This window comes from Vipera berus, assembly GCF_964194415.1.
Source record: "Vipera berus genome assembly, chromosome: 2".
Taxonomy (NCBI): Eukaryota; Metazoa; Chordata; class Lepidosauria; order Squamata; family Viperidae; genus Vipera; species Vipera berus.
This window is the reverse complement of record NC_138203.1, coordinates 144,932,900-144,954,432: the sequence shown is the minus strand read 5'-3', so window position 1 is coordinate 144,954,432 and position 21,533 is coordinate 144,932,900. Positions and strand designations below refer to the sequence as shown.

At 40.1% G+C, this 21,533-nt stretch overlaps 1 protein-coding gene across 3 annotated transcripts in view; it reads left to right on the top strand.

Moving 5' to 3' along the window:
- RHBDL3 (rhomboid like 3) overlaps positions 1–21,533 on the top strand; it is a gene marked incomplete at both ends in the record, with an annotated part of 153,493 nt that overhangs the window by 105,316 nt on the left and 26,644 nt on the right. For all 3 annotated transcript variants that reach the window (XM_081321695.1, XM_081321694.1, XM_081321696.1), the window contains 2 exons: positions 8,579–8,803; positions 16,218–16,366. In XM_081321695.1, the coding sequence (XP_081177821.1) occupies positions 8,579–8,803; positions 16,218–16,366 (374 nt within the window). The remainder of the gene's footprint in view (positions 1–8,578; positions 8,804–16,217; positions 16,367–21,533) is intronic.

Sequence of the window (21,533 nt, the reverse complement as noted above, 5' to 3'; positions counted from 1 at the left end):
GTCTGCCTCCACTTTTAATAACCAGTTTCTTAAAGAAGCTGCAGATGAACTGCATGGGGGAAAAAGCAGGGTGGCTTTTCGTGGGTTTTTTGGACCTGAAAATGTGCCAGGCCACCATAAATTCTCTGTTCTTTCTGCTAAGTTGGCATCACAACTACAGATCAAAATTTAGTAAAGCAAATTAGAGATTCAAATTGTGCACATATAAAGAGGATATATAATGCTTTAATTGAATTGGATTCGGAAACGGAACTGGTTAAAGACTGCATGATAAAGTGGGCACAAAATATTCAGGAACCAATTTCATTGGACACCTGGGAGATAATTTGGGTCAGAAATGTTAAATTTACCCAGGCTCAAAATTTAAGAGAAAATTTTTATAAAATGTTTTATAGATGGCATCTGGATCCCAAGAAGCTGTCCAACATGTATCCTAATCTACAGTCTAAATGTTGGAGGTGTGGTAGTTTAGAAGCTACTTATTTTCACATGTGGTGGACTTGTAGAAATATAAAAGCTTTTTGGATTAAAATTTGGTGGAACATTCAAAAGATTTTTAAGAGAAAGATAAAGTTTTCCCCGCAATTGTTTTTATTGGGCATTGTTGTAGATTGTGATGTTAAAGAAACTAACTTGATGTTGAACATGATAACGGCAGCACGGTTACTGGTGGGACAATATTGGAAGAAGGATAGTTTGCCCACTGTAGAAGAATGGGTGTTTAAAGTTTAGAATCTTGCAGAAATGTCTAAGATTTCTGCTTATCTAAAGGATCATTCACAGGAAAGATATATTTCAGTTTGGAGGAGATGGATAAATTATATTCAAAACAAATATGGGACTAAAAAGTATCATTTAGCTTATGAGTAGATTTTAGTGGGATATTGTTATTGGTACGTTGTTCGTAGTTATGTTAAAAGAGAGTTAAAGCGCATTATGAATTTGGTTAATTGTATATTATGCATAATTTTTATTTAGAATATGATTATTGTAACTATAATCCTGTATTTAGCTCTGAGAAGTGGGGGGGGGGAAGTGGGTGGGTTTGGGGTGGGAGGGATTTGGGGATATATTGTAAAATTTTGTTTTTGTAAAACTCTTTAATAAAAAAAAGATGGTATAGGTCCTCCTGCTTGGTCAGGGGGCTGGACTAGAAGACTTCCAAGGTCCTTTCTTCTTCTTGAAAGGTATTCTCTCTGCGGACTTTTTTTTTGAAATGACATTATATGATGTGGAGTGTGTTTCAGTTTCTCTCTCTCTCTGCTTCTCTGTCTCCTTCACACACACACAGACACACAAGTAGAAGTAAAAAGGAATAAATGGGAATAAGCTGTACTGTAGTACAGTCTTGGTTAATGGAATTTTTGCATTAAAATTATTGAAAGAAACCTCAAAAGTTTGCAAATTTGTTAGGTATGATATATACTAACACATCTACCATTGTTCGTCAGCTATGAGGAATATTTAGATATTTTTATAAAATTCTTCATCTATTGCATATAAGGCATTTTCAATTGCCTAAATCAATACCTTGCCCTTGATGGTAATAAATTACAGTGATATCCCTTACCAGATCACCTTTGCATTTGTTCACATACTAAAGCTGAATCCATGATTCATGCTATTAAACTGCCCTTTATTTTACCCTTGGTATCTTAAGGTCAGGTTGCCACATGTTAGCAAATGTTCACCCCCGTCTAGCCAGCTTTTGCAGAACAGTTAATTTATTGAAGTATCTAACAAGACTGAGAAAAGTCTAGTTGTTGCTGCTGCTAATATTTTGTATTTATTCATTTTCACATTTTTACCCTGCTGTAGTCCAAAGATTCTTGACACCTTTTAGAACATGGGTATCCAACCTTTTGGCTTGCCTAGCCTGCCTTGAGTAAAGAGGAATTATTTTGGGTCCCTTATAAAATAAATAATATAGTTAGTTTATATAAATCACGTAATAGTGTTCGAAGTTTATGAACTTGTGGAGATGCATTACTAGCTTCCAGGGCCACATACAATATGCACGCCTCATACTGGACATATCTGCTTTAGAAGCTGTTGAGGATAATATGCCCAGATTGCATGTTGTACTCACTTTTATGAAGCATGTCTGTTTTGTCTCATTGTTTCTATTAATTCATTATGTGACTTGCACTACCAAAATCTTCACTAGATTGTGTCATGTCTGTTCCATTTATAACCATGATTGGTTTTGGTATGTGTATGTGTATGTGTACACACACACACACACACACACACACACACACACACAAAATTATTTACAATATAAAAATGGGGAGGGGGAATAGCCTGTCTACTGATTTTCTAATGTACGTTGTTCACCCTTCCTCAATATGTCAGTTTCTAAATGTTCCAATGGCCTAAAAATTAATAATATTAGGAAAATATAAAAAAACGTTTTCTAAGTAAGGGGAAAAAAGCAAATGTTCCTGCTTACAGATCAATCAGATCTGTAATCCAAACAAGCTACACATGAAAAATAAATGCATAATCACACAGGTTTTATTTTTAAACAATATTTGATGCTATCTTTAGGCCAAAATAAAATAGTTTTTTGTTGAGAAGGAAACCCGTGTATATAATGCATGTATTTAATTTGTATGATGTATTTCAATTTGGCTCATGAATTTCTTTCCATTCTTTGAATGGGTTAGAAATTAGAGCTGAAATCTCTTAATGGAATAAATAGAGGAAGACAACTTTCTCCAATTTCCCTTTGGACAGAAAAGGTTCTCAGCATCAGTGGATGGAAGCTTTGCAAAAGGGGTAGTTGCCAGTGGAAAATATTGGAAATCACAGAAATTCCCATAAATGGAGTTCCATGCCAGCAGAAGAGAACACAGCTCATTTAAACACATAATAATTAACAAAACACAATTTCAACAACAGTACAGATACTCCTTACAACAGTTTTTTTAGGGACCATTCGAAGTTACAATAGCACTGAAGAAAGTGACTTTTTTTTAAAAAAAATCCATTTATATCCCACCCTTCTCCGAAGACTCAGGGCGGTTTACAAGCTTAGCAGTAGCCTTCATTCTATGTATATGCCTGCTTATTAGGGCTTTCACACACACACACCCAAGCGGCATTATTACAAAGTCAGCTTAATTGCCCCCAACAATCTGGGTCCTCATTTTACCTACCTCGGAAGGATGGAAGGCTGAGTCAACCTTGAGCCTGGTGGGATGCGAACCTGCACTAATTGCAGGCAGTTGGTGTTACTTAAGGAGGCATTAGCCCACTGCTCCACCAAGGCTCTTATGACCATATTTCACACTTATGACCAATGCAGCATCCCTGTAGTTATGTGATCAAAACTCAGATGTTTGGCAACTGACTCATATTTATGATGGTTGCTGTGTTCTGAGGTCAAGTGATTGCCTTTTATGACTTTCTGACAAGCAAAGTCAATGGGGAAGCCGTTTTCAGTTAACAACCATGTTACTAATTTAACAACTGCAGTGATTCTCTTAACAATGGTGACAAGAAAGGTTGTAAAATGGGGCAAAACTCACTTAACAAATTTCTCACTTAGCAGAAATTTTGGGCTCGTTTGTGGTCAGGAGAACTGCCTGTATTGTTATGAAAATAAAATGTACATTGAACAATAAGCCAGACAGTAATATAAATAGACATCCTTAATCCTTAATCTCAGAAATGGATTCTGACTGAAACTTTCCAGCTTTTTCCCTTTGTCTTTACAGAATCTTGCAAGTCCAAGTGCTGAGTAAGGCAAACCACACAGTTAATTCATATTTCCTTTATTATGTTTATAGTCTGTCATCATAAAAGAGGTTGCATAAATCAATAAAAATATATGTAGTTTGGAAAGTGATAGCTGAAAGATTACTCATTTCAATTACTCATAGGTCTCTTGTCTCACACCTGTTGAGGTGCTAGATAATATTGTGAAATGATGGCAAGATCTAAATTTACTCATAACTTTGGAGAAAAAGAGAGGAACTATATAGACTATGTTCTTTCTCAGAGAGGCCCCCAAAAGGATATGATTCGGGTTACAGTTAGGGTAAGAGTTTGGTTAGGATTGACTCTCCATGGTCATCATGAGTTAGGTGGCTTATAAATATGATTTATTAAAAAAACCCCACTCTTCTCCATTAGCACTGGACAGAAATATATCAGTCAGGGAAGATTCAAACATTTTACATTTCTAAGGGCTCTTCAACAGAATAGCACTAAAATGCTGTTATCCAGGGTAGAAGCAGACATAAGTGTATGCAAGCTGAATTTATCCCTCTCCACATTTCAGGTCCCTATTCTGCATTAAAGTAGGGATTTTGAGAGAAAAGCATAAAAGAGAACACTTCCTTTTGTGCCAGTTACTAGCAGTAGAATCTGGGATCCCACAGCATGATGCTGAGAATCTTCTACTGCTAGTAACTGGACCAGCATCAAAGGAAGTGTTCTCTCTGCTTTTCTCTCAAAATCTCTACTTCAATTCAGAATAGGGACCTGAAAGGTGGTGAGGAATTATTTCAGCTTGCATACATTTATGTCCACTTCTGCCTTGGGTAATAGCATTTTAGTAGTATTCTGTTGAAGAGCCCTTAAGAAATGTAAAATATTTGAAACTGCCCCAACTGATACATTTATGTCTAGTGCTAATGGAGAAAAGTGGGGTTTTTTTATAAATCATATTTATAAGCCACCTAACTCATAATGACCCTGGAGAATCTCATTACAAAAACTTTTAAACAGAACTTTTGAAGTTTTAGGATTTCATGTAGGAAGGTTAAGTGTTCTATTAAAGCACAGAAAATATTGTTTCCCATTCTTTTCTTGCTGTAACATGAGTTGTTTGTTTCTGAGGTAGGCAATTACAAGAATAATTATCTAGACTAGAGAGATGTCAGTTGGTTTCCCAGTCTTTTTTTCTCTCATCACATGATACTATTTAGTGCTTTTATATGTCCGGATTAAATGGTTCTCGGTACTGTAAGCACATAGACGTGGTAAAAGTAACCAGTATATAGCCTGTAATAAATGAATAAAAAATGAAGATAGATTAGAGAGAAAATGAAGAGGGTTTTTAAATGCTGTTTGCTCCACTCAGCAAGTATCATTTGTTTTACATTTTTACTGGAAAATCTTTGGTTTCTATGACATCGACATATTTAAACAAAATAGATTATTTCAGGTAGTCCTCCACTTATGGCCATAATTGAGCCTAACATTTATGTCGCTAAGTGAGACATTTGTTAAGTGAGTTTTGCTCCATTTTACTACTTTTCTTGCCACGGTTGTTAAGTAAATCACTGTAGTTCTTAAGTTAGCAACATAGTTGTTAAGTGAATCTGGCTTCCCCATTGACTGCTTGTCAGAAGGACACAAAAGGTGATCATCTAACCCCAGGACACTACAATGCCATAAATATGAGTCAGTTATCAAGCATCTGAGTTTTGATCACATGACCATAGGATGCTGCAACAGTTGTAAGTGTGAAAAACGCTTGTAAGGCACTTTTTTCAGTGCTGCTGTAACTTCAAATGGTCATTAAATGAATTGTTGTAAGTTGAGGATTACCTGTATTTTACTGGTAGATGACTGAGCAGTGGGGTGCAGCATAGTGTATAGAACTGATTTTGATTGTCCCCCATTTATAAACTTAGGTTATTTCCCATCCCACCATAAAATTATTGGTTTTGTCAGCCTTCTCATATCTCAGTTTTCTGATGGGTTATAGCTGGTCTCAAGATATAAATATTAAACAAGTATTTTGTAACAGGAGTGGGCTTGTATTACAATATATATTTATTGGATTATATGCATGCACATCATATTTGATACACATGTTTAAATCATGAGTACTTAAGAAAAATGAGATACCCCAAAAGATCACAATCAAAACACTGAAAAATAACAATTTCTTTCAGAAAAAAATTAAGGCAAGTTCAGAAGACGTATCAGGATTTGGAGTGAATTATTAATTCGGGGGACTAAAATAAAATTCTAATAATATAGATTTGAGATTTCAGTACTATAGCATGACTTAGGGAAAATAATGTTTACGTTTGAGAAAAGGGGATCTTATTTAATGAGATGAATATGCTGGTTTTGCAGAAGCCACCCAACTATATGTGGAGCCATAATTAGAGTGTCAAACCAAGTGACATGTAAGTGTCTCAATCATGGGAGTGTTTTCTGCTCAAGCAGTTTGGAAATAAGGGGGTGCAGGGCCAGAGCACTAGTTATTTTAATGAACTCTTTGAGAGGATGTCCATGGAAATTCTCAGTCATCCAGGTCATGGTTGTTTCAAGGGAGGTTTTCAAAAGGCAACTGGGCTTTCTTGAGTTTTGTCAGGGAAATTGCACAGCAGGTGTCCAGATGCGGTCAGAGATACTGACACAAGCTTGTAGTTTTATATAAATAAATATATTTCACATCTACATTTACAGCAAACAAACAGGAGGTAAACAGGGGCATCATGAGGTAAATCACAGAGCACACAGGGCACACAGAAGAAAAAGGTGGGGGGGGCAAGGGAAAACTCCCCCTCCACACCCACAGCGACCAATCACAACGTTTGTGGCCTCACACAGGAGCCAGCACTCTCCAACCAATCAACTACAACTGTGTGTTCTGGCTCATTGTACAACCCTAGGGATCCAGCTACTAAATTTAAATTTCTTAACAGTTCCCCCCCCCCTTTTTTCCTTGAGAGGTTGCCACTATTATGAAAATAATTCAGGGATTAGCTGAATCTAATAATGCAGTATCTAACAATCAGAAGTTACAGTGCTTCTGAGCAGGAAGATAATATTTTGACAAATAGAATATATAATTATTGAACTGACACAAGCAGGCAGGTGTCATCAGCAGACAGGTGGTTGATGATGAATTATGACTGAAAAGTCAAGGAAGCAGACATGGATCTGTCAGTGTTACAGGGGTTTTCAGTGTCTTGTTCTTCTAGCATTTTAATTGGCTTGGTTTAACCTGGTGCAATTGCTGCATATTTGCTGCTTGGCTTGTTATTTTCTTAACATGCACTTTTCTTGTTTTGTGTTGTTTTTTTCTCATCACTCTGGGATGATTCCTGTACGCTCCCATTCTCCCTGAAGAAATTAAAGGCAGCTTAAAAATTGTTGTACATAACAAATGATAAATAACACTTATTGTCAAGACCACTTGCACCTCGGCTCCCCTCATTCAAAATGAAGCTTATAGCAGGGTGATTAGTTTGTTTTGAAGCAGTTTGGCTCAGCTTGAAGCAATTACCCGTGCACATTGTATGTATGAAAGAAGGAGGTCTGGCCTTTGAAATCTTGTACAGATGAGCCAAAAAGAAAATGATCAAACACCAGTAGCAACACCACCAACCCGGAATGCTAATGCTGTGGTACTGTACTTTCTCTTGTGTGCTGAATTAAGTCTTGGCAGCTTTCTACAAGCAGATGTTAACAGAGCTGTAGTCCATAGGAATAAAAGACTCTCAGAAAAGTTTTTGGCAATTGCATAAGAGTGTGTTTATTCTATGGGAAGGCATATGTGTGCATTTGGAACATCTTATATTCTTGTACTCTATTAGGCAGAAATAGATAACTCCTGGGATCTCAGTTAATTAAAGGTAAAGGTAAAGTTTCCCCCGCACATGCGTGCTAGTCGTTTCCAACTCTAGGGGCCGGTGCTCATCTCCGTTTCAAAGCCGAAGAGCCAGCGTTTGTCCGAGGACGTCTCCGTGGTCATGTGGCCGGCATGACTAGACACCAAAGGCGCACGGAACGCTGTTACCTTCCCACCGTAGTGGTCCCTATTTTTCTACTTGCATTTTTACGTGCTTTCGAACTGCTAGGTTGGCAGAAGCTGGGACGAGTAACAGGCGCTCACTCTGCTACGCGGCACTCGGGATTCGACCCGCCAAACTGCTGACCTTCTGATCAACAAGCTCAGCGTCCTAACCCACTGAGCCACCGCGTCCCCACTCAGTTAATTAAGTACCATCAAATTGGGTTCACTTCTGGCCATCACATTTGTCTGTAGTGATTATCCATAGCTCAGTGATCTGTTTGATCTTATCCGGTCACTATTTTTTCTTCTCTTTCTACCTATCTAGCTATTACCTGCCTACCTGCCTATTTATTTATGACAGTTGCAATGTCCCGGAATCATCCGGGATCCCCTTTTGCGACCTTCTGACAAGCAAAGTCAATGGGGAAGCCAGATTCTCTTAACAACCATTTCACTAACTTAACAACTGCAGTGACTCACTTAACAACTGTGACAAGAAAGGCTGTAAAATGGGGCAAAACTCATTTTACAACCGTCTTGCTTAGCAATGGAAATGTTGGGCTCAATTATGGTCATAAGTCGAGGACTACCTGTATAGTAGTTTAAAGCAATAGGCTAGGCTAGAGATTATGTAGGAAGTTAGTTTCTTCAGAATTTGTACTGTTTGTATCTTGTAAACATCTGCATTATGGCCAAGTATTGAACTTACCCCTGATAACATATCTGAACCCTCTCAGCTTGAGCAGCTTATAGTTTGATTAGAGCATTTTATTTTTTTCCTTTCCTCCTTCTTCTTAACTGTATCTTCAGATGAGTAACAAGAGGTCCAACAGCTTCCGCCAAGCCATTTTGCAAGGGAACAGGAGGCTGTGCAGCAAGGCCCTCCTGGAGGAGACGGGACTCAGCCTTTCTCAGCGGTTGATTCGGCACGTGGCGTATGAGACGTTACCCCGTGAGATAGACCGGAAATGGTACTACGACAGCTACACCTGCTGTCCTCCACCTTGGTTCATGATTGCCATCACAATTGTAGAGGCAAGTATCTTCAAGCATGGAATGATGTGGGCGGGGTTTGCCTAGTCTATTGTATTCTCCTTGGCCTGAAAATGGTTCAGCTTGCAAGTTTGGTGTCAGCTAACCCCAATATAATTTAGATCTGGGTTGTCCAAGCTTGGCAACTTTAAGACTTGTGAACTTCAACTCCCATGTCTGGGTGGGGAATTCTGAGAGTTGAAGTCCACAGGTGTTAAAGTTGCCAAGCTTGGACACCCCTGATTTAGATCCCAATATTTGCATACATAATTTAAACTCTAATATATGCACATATAAGGAGATAGTCTAAAATTTTCTCTGAAATATTGTTTGGAAAGACAATCAGCTAACGGTACAGACTTGAAGCAGATCACACATTAAATGGATTCTTCGGTATTTGCCATGGCAACAGTGTTTTCCCAAGTAGTTTATTGTTTTTATTCCTTAAAAGGTTTTAATAAAGGTATTGGGAACCTGTGGCTTTCTAAAAGTTGCCAGACTCCAACTTCTGTAAATAATGGCCTGTTGTCCTGGCCAATAGTTGAAGATAATGGGATTTATATACAGCAGCTGCAAATTCCCCAATTTTACCTATGAACAGCACCCATAAGGAAGGTCTCCTGCCTGGCAGAACCACTTTTGTAGAATTACCTCTTCAAGAAAGCCCACTGAGTTTGTGGCAGTTTTGAAGCAGCCAATGTTCACTTGGAAAGAAGTAGGCATTAGAAAGGATGTGAGTTAGTACCATTGTGTCTCTGGCATCAACATGTCTAGCACACCTTCAGTTTTGATAACTACCATGAGGACCCAGATTGTTGGGGGTAATAAGCTGACTTTGTAATAATGCCGCTTGGGGTGGGTGTGAAAGCCCTAACAAGCAGGCATATACATAGAATGAAGGCTACTGCTAAGCTTGTAAGCCGCCCTGAGTCTTCGGAGAAGGGCGGGATATAAATGTAATAAAAATAAATAAATAAATAAATAAATAAAATGTTTGTGAAAGGAAGTGTTTCCCCCCACAGGTTTGTCCCGCAACTTGGGAACTGGGGGAGTTGTCTGACATTCACCAAGAAGAATAGAAAATGCTGCTGGAACAGTGAAGGGCAAATGGCCATAGGCCCTGCTGTTGCACTGTGTTTGTCAAATCAAGTAACCAGGAACAGGAGTTGAGTTTGAGTTTATTACATGTTACCTACACAAAAGAATCTGATCTACTGATGTTCCAGGCAAATCGGCGCTAGTTAAAAGTCAACAGAATGCATGGAGGGCTGGACTTAGGTCTCTCGTGGCAGCATAGCAATTCCAAAGTTGATGATGTGCTTGAACCCACCCTCAGGCTCAGCCTGGTCATCTCCTACAGCAGCGGTCACCAACCTTCCCGGCTCTGAGGACTGGAGGTGGTGTTAGCGGTGGGGTGGGAGAGGGGATGGTTTGGCATGCATGCATGCATGACGCCTATGCAAATGCAGCTTCGTGCACTTGTGCACTCGCCCATTTTTGGCACAGTCCGGTTCCCAAGGGGCTGCGGCCCAGCTCCGGGCGATGGAGCAAAGGTCGGAGACCTCTATCCTACAGTGTTGGTGCCTTTGAAAATCAGCTGTTGCTTGAGGGAGGGGTGTTGGCTGACAGAATTTAACTGTTTTCGTACTGCATGAACGAGGTTTTCTCTTTTTGCTGTCCTCTCCTAGTTACCATTGCCTCTTCTCCAAGCAGCTTTGTTCTCCCCTTTGCCTTGTCTTCTCTTCCCGAGGTAGATACCCTTTCCTCTTGCCCTGCATCCATCTTCTTTCCTCCTCCTCCACTTCTTCCTCTGTTATTTCTGCTGAAAATAGGGAAGGGAGGGGAAGGGCATGTCTGTGTGCACGCTTGTGTTTCTCTTGTGAAAGCGGTTTGCATGTGTGAGAAAGAATAGATGGTACATACCACTACGGTGGGAAGGTAACAGCGTTCTGTGCGCCTTTGGTGTCTAGTCATGCCGGCCACATGACCACGGAGACGTCCTCAGACAAGTGCTGGCTCTTCGGCTTTGAAACGGAGATGAGCACCGGCCCCTAGAGTCGGAAACGACTAGCACGCATGTGCGGGGGAACCTTTACCTTTTTATGATACATTGCAATTAATTAGTTATATAAATGAGATACCTAATTTACAGGAGATCAGTGGTGATTATTTTGATTTTATCTTGTCCTGGTTTGGCCTAGCTTTTTTTTGGTATTGCTTCAGAAGGAGATATGTATGTGTGTGGTTCGCATATGCATGAGTACATCATATGCAGGTTACGGAGGGAGGAATTCCCCAAGGCTGGTTTAGAACAGTGGTTCTCAACCTTTTCGTTACCACGGACCTCCTTTAAATACCTTTTGTGGCCACAGACCGCAGCCATGGACCCCCAAGATTTAACTCAAGATTTAAATCAGAACACTTCTTCAAGTTTTCGCTTTGCCTGTGAGACATTGTGGCCCCCCAGGGGTCTGCAGACCACAGGTTGAGAACCATTGGTTGAGAAGATAGCGGAAATCTTAGTTTGAGAAGAGGGGAAGTTAGGAATTGCATAGGATTTGGTGTGTGTGTGTTTGTGTGTTTCCCTGTCTACTCTCTTTGGGAGGTTGTCTTCAATTCAGAGTAAACTTAAGTAACTAAGATTTAACTATGATGTTAATATGAGGTAGGATGGAAACAAACACAAATGAAAATGTAGGGATCAGTATTAAGTTATCTCTAATGCTACCTGGCAGATCAAATTTCAGGTGGTTCTGAGATCTTCTGTTCTGCAACTGTTCATTTGGAATTAGGGTGTTCTGCAAGGTTTGTTGTTTTTTTTAAAAAAAAATTCCACCACGCTGTTTACACAACAGTGGGAGAAGTCATGTTAGCAGATTTTGAGGGATAGGCAGCCCCACCTCTCTGTTCTTCTACGGTAGTAATCCCAAAATGGCAGTAGATTTCCTGAATGGCTAGATTACATGACTATATGATGTTTAAACCAAGGATGTCCAGTCCAAGGAGTTTTAAGTGGGGAAACCTGGACAGTGGGATTCACCTGCTGTTGGATAAATTACTGCCTCTGAAGGACCATGCCATTTTGGAGAATCAGTTCAATGAATGAAGGAAGGTCAAGTTCAAGATGCGATCAATTCCTTGCTACTAGGGAAGTGGAAATTACATAGAGCAGGAGTAAGCCTTTGGCCTTTTAATTTCTTGTTCGGTCCTTTGACGTTTCCAATAAAGCTTTATTTAAAGTTCAGCATAATGCTGAAATACCTCTCCAGGCATTTCTCAATGGTTCCAATTACTTTATGTTGAGCAATTAAACAAAAGCAATGGGATTGCAGTAGAAAGGATGACAACACGTTTTAAAAGGGGGCAAAGGGGGCAGATGTTCTAGCACTATGCTCGTAGGAGGTTTGTGTAGCACACTTTTGAGTCTTTCATGTATTTGTGCAATGGGTCAGTTTAACATAGAGGTAGTCCTCAGCTTACAACAGTTCATTTAGTGGCTGTTCAAAGTTATAATAGCACTGAAAAAAGTGACTCATGACCATTTTTCACACTTATGACCGTTGCAGCATCCCCACGGTCACGTGATTTGCATTTGGATGCCTGGCAACTGGTTCTTATTTATGATGGCTGCAGTGTCCCATGGTCATGTGACCACCTTTTGCAACCTTCTGACAAGCAAAATCAATGGGGAAGCCAGGTTCACTTAAGAGCTATGTTACTAATTTAACAACTGCAGTGATTCATTTAATAATTGTAGCAAGAAAGGTCGCAAAGTGGGGCAAAACTCACTTAACAAATTTCTCACTTAGCAATATAAATTTATTTATTTATTTATTTATTTAATTACATTTTTATACCGCCCTTCTCCCGAAGGACTCAGGGCAGTGAACAGGGCATATAAATAGAAGTACAAAAGTTAAAAAGGATTAAATTGTTCCTGCACCTCCTCCGGCATTGACGCTTAAGGATTTACAAGATGCCTTTGAAAAGCATTCACAATTAATGTCTGATATGATGGATGAAAAGTTGAAAAAGCTGGAGGAGAAATTGGAGAAGAAGATGGAAGAGAAGTTTAGAGCAATGAGGGTAGACATGTTGTCTATAATTGAAAGTGTAGCTGAATGTGTGCAACAGCTGGGGGAAAAAGTGGAGGATCTCAGTCAAAAGAACTCTATATTAGAAGTAAAGGTATTAGAGAATGAAAATATAAGGGACAAAATGGACGGAGAATTGAGCCTTGTTCAGTACCATCAGATGCAGTATGCTATTAGAATCAGGGGCTTAAAAGAGAATCCTAAAGAAGACTTAAAGCAGCTGATCTCTGAGGCTTTGGAAGCGGTATTGGGCCAGCCAGCATCTGAAATTGAGGGAAGTATGGATAAAATCTTTCGTGTAAATTCATGGATTGCAAGACAGAGGAAGTTACCTAGAGATGTGGTGGTCTATTTTACAAAGAGAGTAATTAGAGATGAAGTCATTCAAGCTGCTTATGATACTAAATTGGTAGTTGCTGAGCAAGAAGTCCTGGTTTTAAAAGAGATTCCTCCAAAGATTTTAAGGAGAAGGAAAGATTTTGCATTTCTTACACAGGAACTTAAGAAATGTGATATCAAGTTTAGATGGGAGATTCCAGTCGGACTGGTGGTGATGCACGAAGGTAAAAGACATTGTCTGGTTACTGTGGCCCAGGCACGTGATTTTTACAGCAACGTGTTAAAAGCAACCCCCCTATCACTTCTGGAAGCTGCAAAGGGGTATGGTGAGGGAAAGCCTCAAGATGTTGCAGATAGACAGACAGAGGAGAATGATGTTGGAGGGGATCAAGTTACAGTCTCATCGGAAACTGCTGGAGAGCAGAGGATGTTGCGTGCCGCCCTAAGACGAGTGGGACGAGAGCAGGAGCGAGACCAGCAGAAAGTTATGGAACCTCCAAAGCGTACTTACAGTGAAGCTGTGGGAGGGGCGCGGTCCAAAGAAGTTACAGGGGCCATTTCAGACGTGCTCCAAAAGCTTTGGGGCGTCAAGATTGGTGACTAAATTTCTAATTTAGAATGTCAGTGGATTAAATTTATCATAGAGGAGAAAGAAAGTCTTTCAATATTCAAAACAATTTAAGACTGATGTTATTTGGTTGCAAGAAACGCATATTAGGGTTATGGACCAAAAGTATTTATTGAATTTAAGATTTGGTACGCAAGCTCCTAATTAACAACAAGTTGACTTTACTTAACTTACTACATATAAAGGGTACTTAATTGGATTATAAAAATTTTTAATTTTTTTATTTTTTTTTCATTGGAGATTGGAATGGTGTCCTAGACGTATAGATGGATAAAGTGGGGGGTTTTTTGTTTTTTTTTAAGCGTGTCATGAATCATGCTAGATTGCCTAAATTTCTTTTTTATTTGAACTCAAGGTTGATCTGGAATTGTGAGACATTTGGCGTGATATACGCAAGAACTATTTTTGATCATAGTTCAGTTTGGTTGAGATTAATAAGGTTAATAGAGATAGGCGCTTTTGGCGCGTAATTGAGAATTTGTTTAGAAATTAGAGGTAAATAGTAGATGAAAGTTGTTTTTTTTTTTAAATTAATATGAATAAGGATTGGGACTAAGAAATTTCATTTAGCATTTGAGTAAAGCTCCTTTTCTGTTTTTCTTCTTTTTTTTATCTGTAATATTAATATTGTTTGTAATCATTTTACATGAGCTAGAGGGTGATAGAATTAATAGTTTATTGTAGATAGCATATGGATGCTTATGTTTGTTTTTTGTTTCTATACCCTGTATTCAGCTCTGGGAAGTCGGGGGGGGAGGGGGGAATGGGGGAGAGGGATAGGGAGGGTTAGATAGGGGTGGGGGAGGGGGGGATTGATAAAGTTAAAATGTACTGTAAAACTTTTTAAATAAAAAAAAGGATTAAATTGTTGCCCAAATTAAAACAATCAAAATATAAAAAAAAACATTAAAACCCTAACATTTCCCCCATCAGGCCAGGCCAGCTTGTTCGAATAAATGGGTCTTTAACCCGCACCGGAAGGAGCGAAGATCCGGTGCCATCTGAAGCTCAACCGGCAGTTGATTCCATAAAGCCGGGGCGCCCACAGAGAAGGCCCTCCCCCTGGGGGCCACCAGCTGGCATTCTCTGACTGGAGGCACCCTGAGGAGGCCCTCTCTGTGGGAACGCACAGGGCGGAGGGGAGTAGACGCCAGCAGCAGGTGGTCCCTGAGGTATTCCGGACCCATGCCATGTAAGGACTTAAAAAATCCTGGGCTCAGTTGTGGTCATAAATAGAGGACTACCTGTATATGCATATATACTTGTGTAGTTTTTACATTTGCATCACACACTGATTTAGTTGATAATACGTTTTGTTTCACAGCCAGATAACATAGAAAATATGTGTTGTTCCAGTGGAAATGAAATGTCATTGAATCCTCCTGGAATGGATTTAGCTGAAGAAAATATGTTTCATGGCTTTCTTTGGATCTGCTGGCCTTTCTTGCTTTCAGCAACAGTATGAGAAGAGCTTAAATCCAGACAGATTGTATTTGTGTGGGGTTACTTCAGAGAAGAGAAATTCTGGCCAATTACGTATTTTGCCACTGCAAGGATTTATGTATGCCTGTGTAATCCTCCTTTTACATTGCCTGGATTCACACATTGTCCTAAACTATTATGTAATCTACTTGGCATTGGCTTGGCCTGATGTGAGAAGCAGCCATTGCAATATAATCAAGGTTTATGGAAGTCACATATAATTTCTGGAAGTTCCCAGAGGTTGCTATTTCATATTCAACAACAAGATAAATCAAAATGTTTCATTATGAGTGCGGTATTTAACATGGTACTATTTGTGTATTCATTATTCAGGTATTTTGATCGAACTTGTGCAGACAAAACTTAAATATGTGGTTCTTGAGGAGGAGTTGAAAGATAGGTTTGCCTCAAGAGGAGGGATTAATATTAGAAATCTAATACCTCCTCCACATTTAAAGCAAACAAGTGACCAAGAAAGTCCAAACCAACCTCTAGTTAGATGTACTTTTATTGAACTGAGGTGTTTATATTTCCTAAAACACACCGATTTTTTCCCCCCTTAGTGCTGTTCAGGCATTTGGATTCAAGAGTTCAAAGACACCTCAGAATATTTGTGAAACAATCTGCAACTCCTTAAATTACATGTGCCTTTTCCCAGGATCACAGTGCAGCTCCACAATGCCACAGTGATCACAATGTAATCACACAATTCCAGGGAAAAGTGCAGCTCTTTAGGGACTTGTCCAAAGGTGTCGTGTGAGCACCCCCTCACACTCAGAAGCACCTTTCCTCCCTCCAAGCAAAAGGTTTATTTCCCCCCCCCCAGATATGCAAATGGAATTTGGTTAATTGTGGGCTTTCCCTGCTCTCCTAGGTTGCCTTCTTTCTTTACAATGGAGTGGTCCTGGATAGGTTTGTGCTGCAAGTCACCCATCCCTTCTATCTGAAGAATTCATTATTATATCATCCTCAACTCCGTGCTCAGGCCTGGCGGTACCTCACTTACATCTTCATGCACGCAGGGTGAGTACTGCGGAAATGTCGATGTCTCCGTTGTTACGTGGTATTAAGAGAAGAGGGCAAGGGAGACCTTGCAGTTGGCATTCGTGGGCAGCCCTCAGGGTCCAGTATCACGGCATAGCCCAATGTTCCCCAAATCTTTAAAATTAGTTTTCCAACTGGGCAGCTACAGTACCTGCAATTTTAATTTCCTGTTATAATTCCTAGGATTGCAAACTCTGAGTTTATTCCACACAAATTTCTGGATTTTCATAACTGAACCATAAATTAACCAGTTAAGCCGGGTTCCTGTAACATGGTAGGATAAAAAGCAATTGGCTAGTTGTAGTTCCATGTACTGATAGTCCTTGACTTACAACCATTTCTTTAGTGGCTGTTCAAAGATACAACTGAAAAAAAAGAGTTATGATCGTTTTTCACACTTATGACCATTGCAGCATTTGGATGCTTGGCAAACTGGCTCATATTTATGACGGTTGCCGTGTCCCGGGATCATGTCATCACCTTTTACAACCTTCTGACAAGCAAAGTCAGTGCGGAAGCCAGATTCAGTTAACAACCAGGTCATTTATCTTAACATCTGCAGTAATTCACTTAACATGTGTAACAAGAAAGGTCATAAAATGGGGGCAGAATTCTTGCTTAGCAATAGAAATTTTGGACCTGTATTCCTTTGCTCTTTCTGTTCTTCATCTGACATCATCTATTTAAGTTGCGTCCCGCTGCCTTTTCTGAAATCCCCCTGTTCATGGGGCTTTTTCCCCTCTTTGTGTATAACTCTATATTTCTTGGTAAGATCTTAGGAACAAATTAGCTTTCCGGAGAAATTAGTGCAATGGTTTGATAATTTCTACATTCTCTTGCATTTCTTTCACACCATCTGTTCCATATTTGTGTAAACAAAGCTATTAGTCCTTTAAACACCTCTTCTCTGCAGTTCAGTGGGCGTGTTTGGTGCTTTCCTGTTTCACAGTGGTGTATTGTCTGTCTGACTCAGTTTTTTTTAATGGGGTCCGTTTCTGAATAAAGTTATATTGTCGCCTCCAGATCTACTTGTGGAAGGCTTCTCAGCTGGTGGATCTCATTGTCTATCACTCACGTTCATCCAAATTGTTAGAATCATGTCCACACAATTTTCTAGGCAATAATACAAAAGTAGTTTGCTCTTGCCTTTTCCAATTTGATCTTGGAGTGTCTTCTTCTAGGTACAGATAGTTCTCAACTCACAACTCATTTGTTGACCATTTGAAGTTACAATAGCACTGAGAAAAGGCAGTTATGATAATTTTTCCTACTTACGACCGTTGCAGCGTCTCCATAGTCATATAATCAAAATTCAGACACCTGGCAACTTATTCATATTTAGGACGGTTTCTGTATCCTGGGATCACGTGATCCCCTTTTGTGGCCCTCTGACAAGCAAAGTCAATGGGGAAGCCAGATTCTCTTAAAAACCGTGTGACTAACTTAACTGCAGTGATTCACTTACCAACTGTGGCAAGAAAGGTCATAAAACGGGGCAATATTCACTTAACAACTGTCTCGCTCAGCAACAGAAATTTTGGGCTCAATTGTGGTTGTGAGTCGAAGGCTGCCTGCAGTTTGCTTTCATCTCCTAAGGCCACGCTTCCCAAACCTTGTTCTTCATTATCCAAAATGACTAATCAGAAAGTCCTTTTTACCTAATGCAGATAAAGAACTCAATTGTTGTTGTTAGTTGCAAAGTCGTGTCCGACCCATTGCGACCCTATGGACAACGTTCCTCCAGGCCTTCCTGTCCTCTACCATCTTCCGGAGTCCATTTAAGCTCACGCCTACTGCTTCAGTGACTCCATCCAGCCACCTCATTCTCTGTCGTCCCCTTCTTCTATTGCCCTCAATCTTTCCCAGCATTAGGCTCTTCTCCAGTGAGTCCTTCCTTCTCATTAGGTGGCCAAAGCATTTGAGTTTCAACTTCAGGATCAAGAACTCAATTAAGTCAATTTAAATATCTTTGTTTATGTTTGGGTAATGTATTAGCATCTCATTGTCTTAAGAAAAACTACTTCTACTCAGTTTTGGATAATTTACCCAGCTTTGGAAAGTGCGGCTTCAGGGGACGGTGCTTAGCTGTCTCTCTCCCATTTCAACTTATCATCAACGGTGATTCCTAGGGAGCAGCTCATGGATTCACTGAGATATGTCTGGCAAGAAAACAAAACATTCACACTGTGTCAGCTTTTCCAATAACCTAAGATCCCTGACTATAATGCAACACTGAAAATACTGGCAGATTTTACTTGATAGCCACTTCAGAATCAAGTCGGGAGCTCCTCTAACTGGGACCACCAAATCTAACTGGAACATTTTGGTCCTTCTGCCAATAAATAACCTGTCCTATCAGAAGAGCAGAGGGCTAGTACTAGTAGCGCCAGAAAGAATGAAGCGACTGGGCCAAAGCCGAAAGGACGCTCAGCTGTGGATATGTCTGGTGGTGAAAGGAAAGTCCGATGCTGTAAAGATTTTTTCTCCATAGGAACCTGGAATGTAAGATCCATGAATCAAGGAAAGCTGGACGTGGTCAAACAAGAGATGGCAAGACTAAACATCGACATCTTAGGTATCAGCGAACTAAAATGGACAGGAATGGGTGAATTTAATTCAGATGACCATCAGGTATACTACTGCGGGCAAGAATCCCTCAGAAGAAATGGAGTAGCCTTCATACTCAATAAAAAAATAGGAAAAGCAATACTGGGATACAATCCTCAAAATGACAGAATGATCTCAGTTCGAATCCAAGGCAAACCATTCAATATCACAGTAGTCCAAGTCTATGCCCCAACCACCGGTGCTGAAGAGGATGAAATTGACCGGTTCTATGAAACCCTACAGCACCTTATAGAACTAACACCCAAAAATGATGTCCTTATCGTCATGGGGGATTGGAATGCTAAAGTAGGAAGCCAAAAGATAACTGGAATAACAGGCAAGTTTGGCCTTGGAGTACAAAATGAAGCAGGGCACAGGCTGATAGAATTTTGTCAAGAGAATACGATGGTCATAGCAAACACTCTTTTCCAACAACCCAAGAGACGGCTTTACACATGGACATCACCAGACGGTCAACACAGAAATCAGATTGACTATATGCTCTGCAGCCAAAGATGGAGAAGCTCTATACAGTCAGTAAAAACAAGACCAGGAGCTGACTGTGGCTCAGACCATGAGCTTCTTGTTGCAAAGTTTAGGCTTAAATTAAAGAAAGTAGGGAAAAGTGCTAGGCCAGTCAGGTATGAATTAAATCATATCCCTGTTCAATATACAGTAGAGGTGACAAATAGATTTAAGGAATTAGATCTGATAGACAGAGTGCCTGAAGAACTATGGACAGAGGTTCGCAACATTGTACAACAGGTAGCAACCAAAACCATCCCAAAGAAAAAGAAATGCAAGAAAGCAAAATGGCTGTCTGAGGAAGCATTGCAAATAGCTGAGGAAAGGAGGGAAGCGAAAGGCAAGGGAGAAAAAGAAAGATATGCCCAATTAAATGCAGAATTCCAAAGAATAGCTAGAAGAGATAAGAATGCCTTCTTAAATGAACAATGCAAAGAAATAGAAGAAAACAATAGAATAGGGAGGACCAGAGATCTTTTCAAGAAAATTGGAGAGATGAAAGGAACGTTTCATGCAAAAATGGGCATGATAAAGGACCAAAATGGCAGGGACCTAACAGAGGCAGAAGAGATTAAGAAGAGGTGGCAAAATTACACAGAAGAACTATACAGGAATGAGCTTAACATCCCTGACAATCACAATGAGGTGGTCACTGACCTCGAGCCAGACATCTTAGAATGTGAAGTGAAGTGGGCCTTAGAAAAGCTGAGCAACAACAAAACTAGTGGAGGTGACAGTATTCCAGCTGAGCTATTCAAAATCTTAAAAGACGATGCAGTAAAAGTGCTACACTCAATTTGCCAGCAAATTTGGAAAACTCAACAGTGGCCACAGGATTGGAAAAGATCAGTTTACATTCCAATTCCAAAGAAAGGCAGTGCCAAAGAATGTTCAAACTATCGCACCATTGCACTCATTTCTCATGCTAGTAAAGTTATGCTTAAAATTCTACAAGCTAGACTCCAGCAGTATGTGGATCGAGAACTACCAGAAGTACAGGCAGGATTTCGAAGAGGCAGAGGAACTAGAGATCAAATTGCTAACATACGCTGGATCATGGAGAAAGCTAGAGAGTTCCAGAAAAACATCTACTTCTGCTTCATTGACTATGCTAAAGCCTTTGATTGTGTGGATCATAACAAACTGTGGCAAGTCCTTAAAGAGATGGGCATACCAGACCATCTTATTTGTCTTTTGAGAAACCAATATGCGGGCCAAGAAGCAACAGTGAGAACTGGACACGGAACCACTGATTGGTTCTAAATTGGGAAAGGAGTCCGGCAAGGCTGTATACTGTCGCCTTGCCTATTTAATTTATATGCAGAGCACATCATGAGAAAGGCAGGGCTAGATGAATCAAAAGTTGGAATTAAGATTGCCGGAAGAAACATCAACAACCTAAGATATGCAGATGACACCACTCTAATGGCAGAAAGTGAAGAGGAACTAAAGAGCCTCTTGTTGCGAGTGAAGAAGGAGAGTGCAAAACTTGGGTTGAAACTAAACATTAAGAAAACCAAGATCATGGCATCTGGCCCTCTCAATTCCTGGCAAATAGATGGGGAAGAAATGGAGGTAGTGACAGATTTTATTTTCCTGGGCTCCAAGATCACTGCAGATGGGGACTGTAGCCAAGAAATTAAAAGACGCTTGCTCCTGGGGAGGAAAGCCATGGCAAATCTAGACAGCACACTAAAAAGCAGAGACATCACCCTGTCAACAAAAGTGCGTATAGTCAAGGCTATGGTCTTCCCAGTTGCAATGTATGGCAGTGAAAGCTGGACCATAAGAAAGGCTGAACGCCAAAGAATTGAAGCCTTTGAACTCTGGTGCTGGAGAAGACTCCTGCGAGTCCCTTGGACTGCAAGGCGATCAAACCGGTCAGTCCTAGAGGAGATCAACCCTGACTGCTCTTTAGAAGGCCAGATCCTGAAGCTAAAACTCAAATACTTTGGCCATCTAATGAGAAGGAAGGACTCACTGGAGAAGAGCCTAATGCTGGGAAAGATTGAGG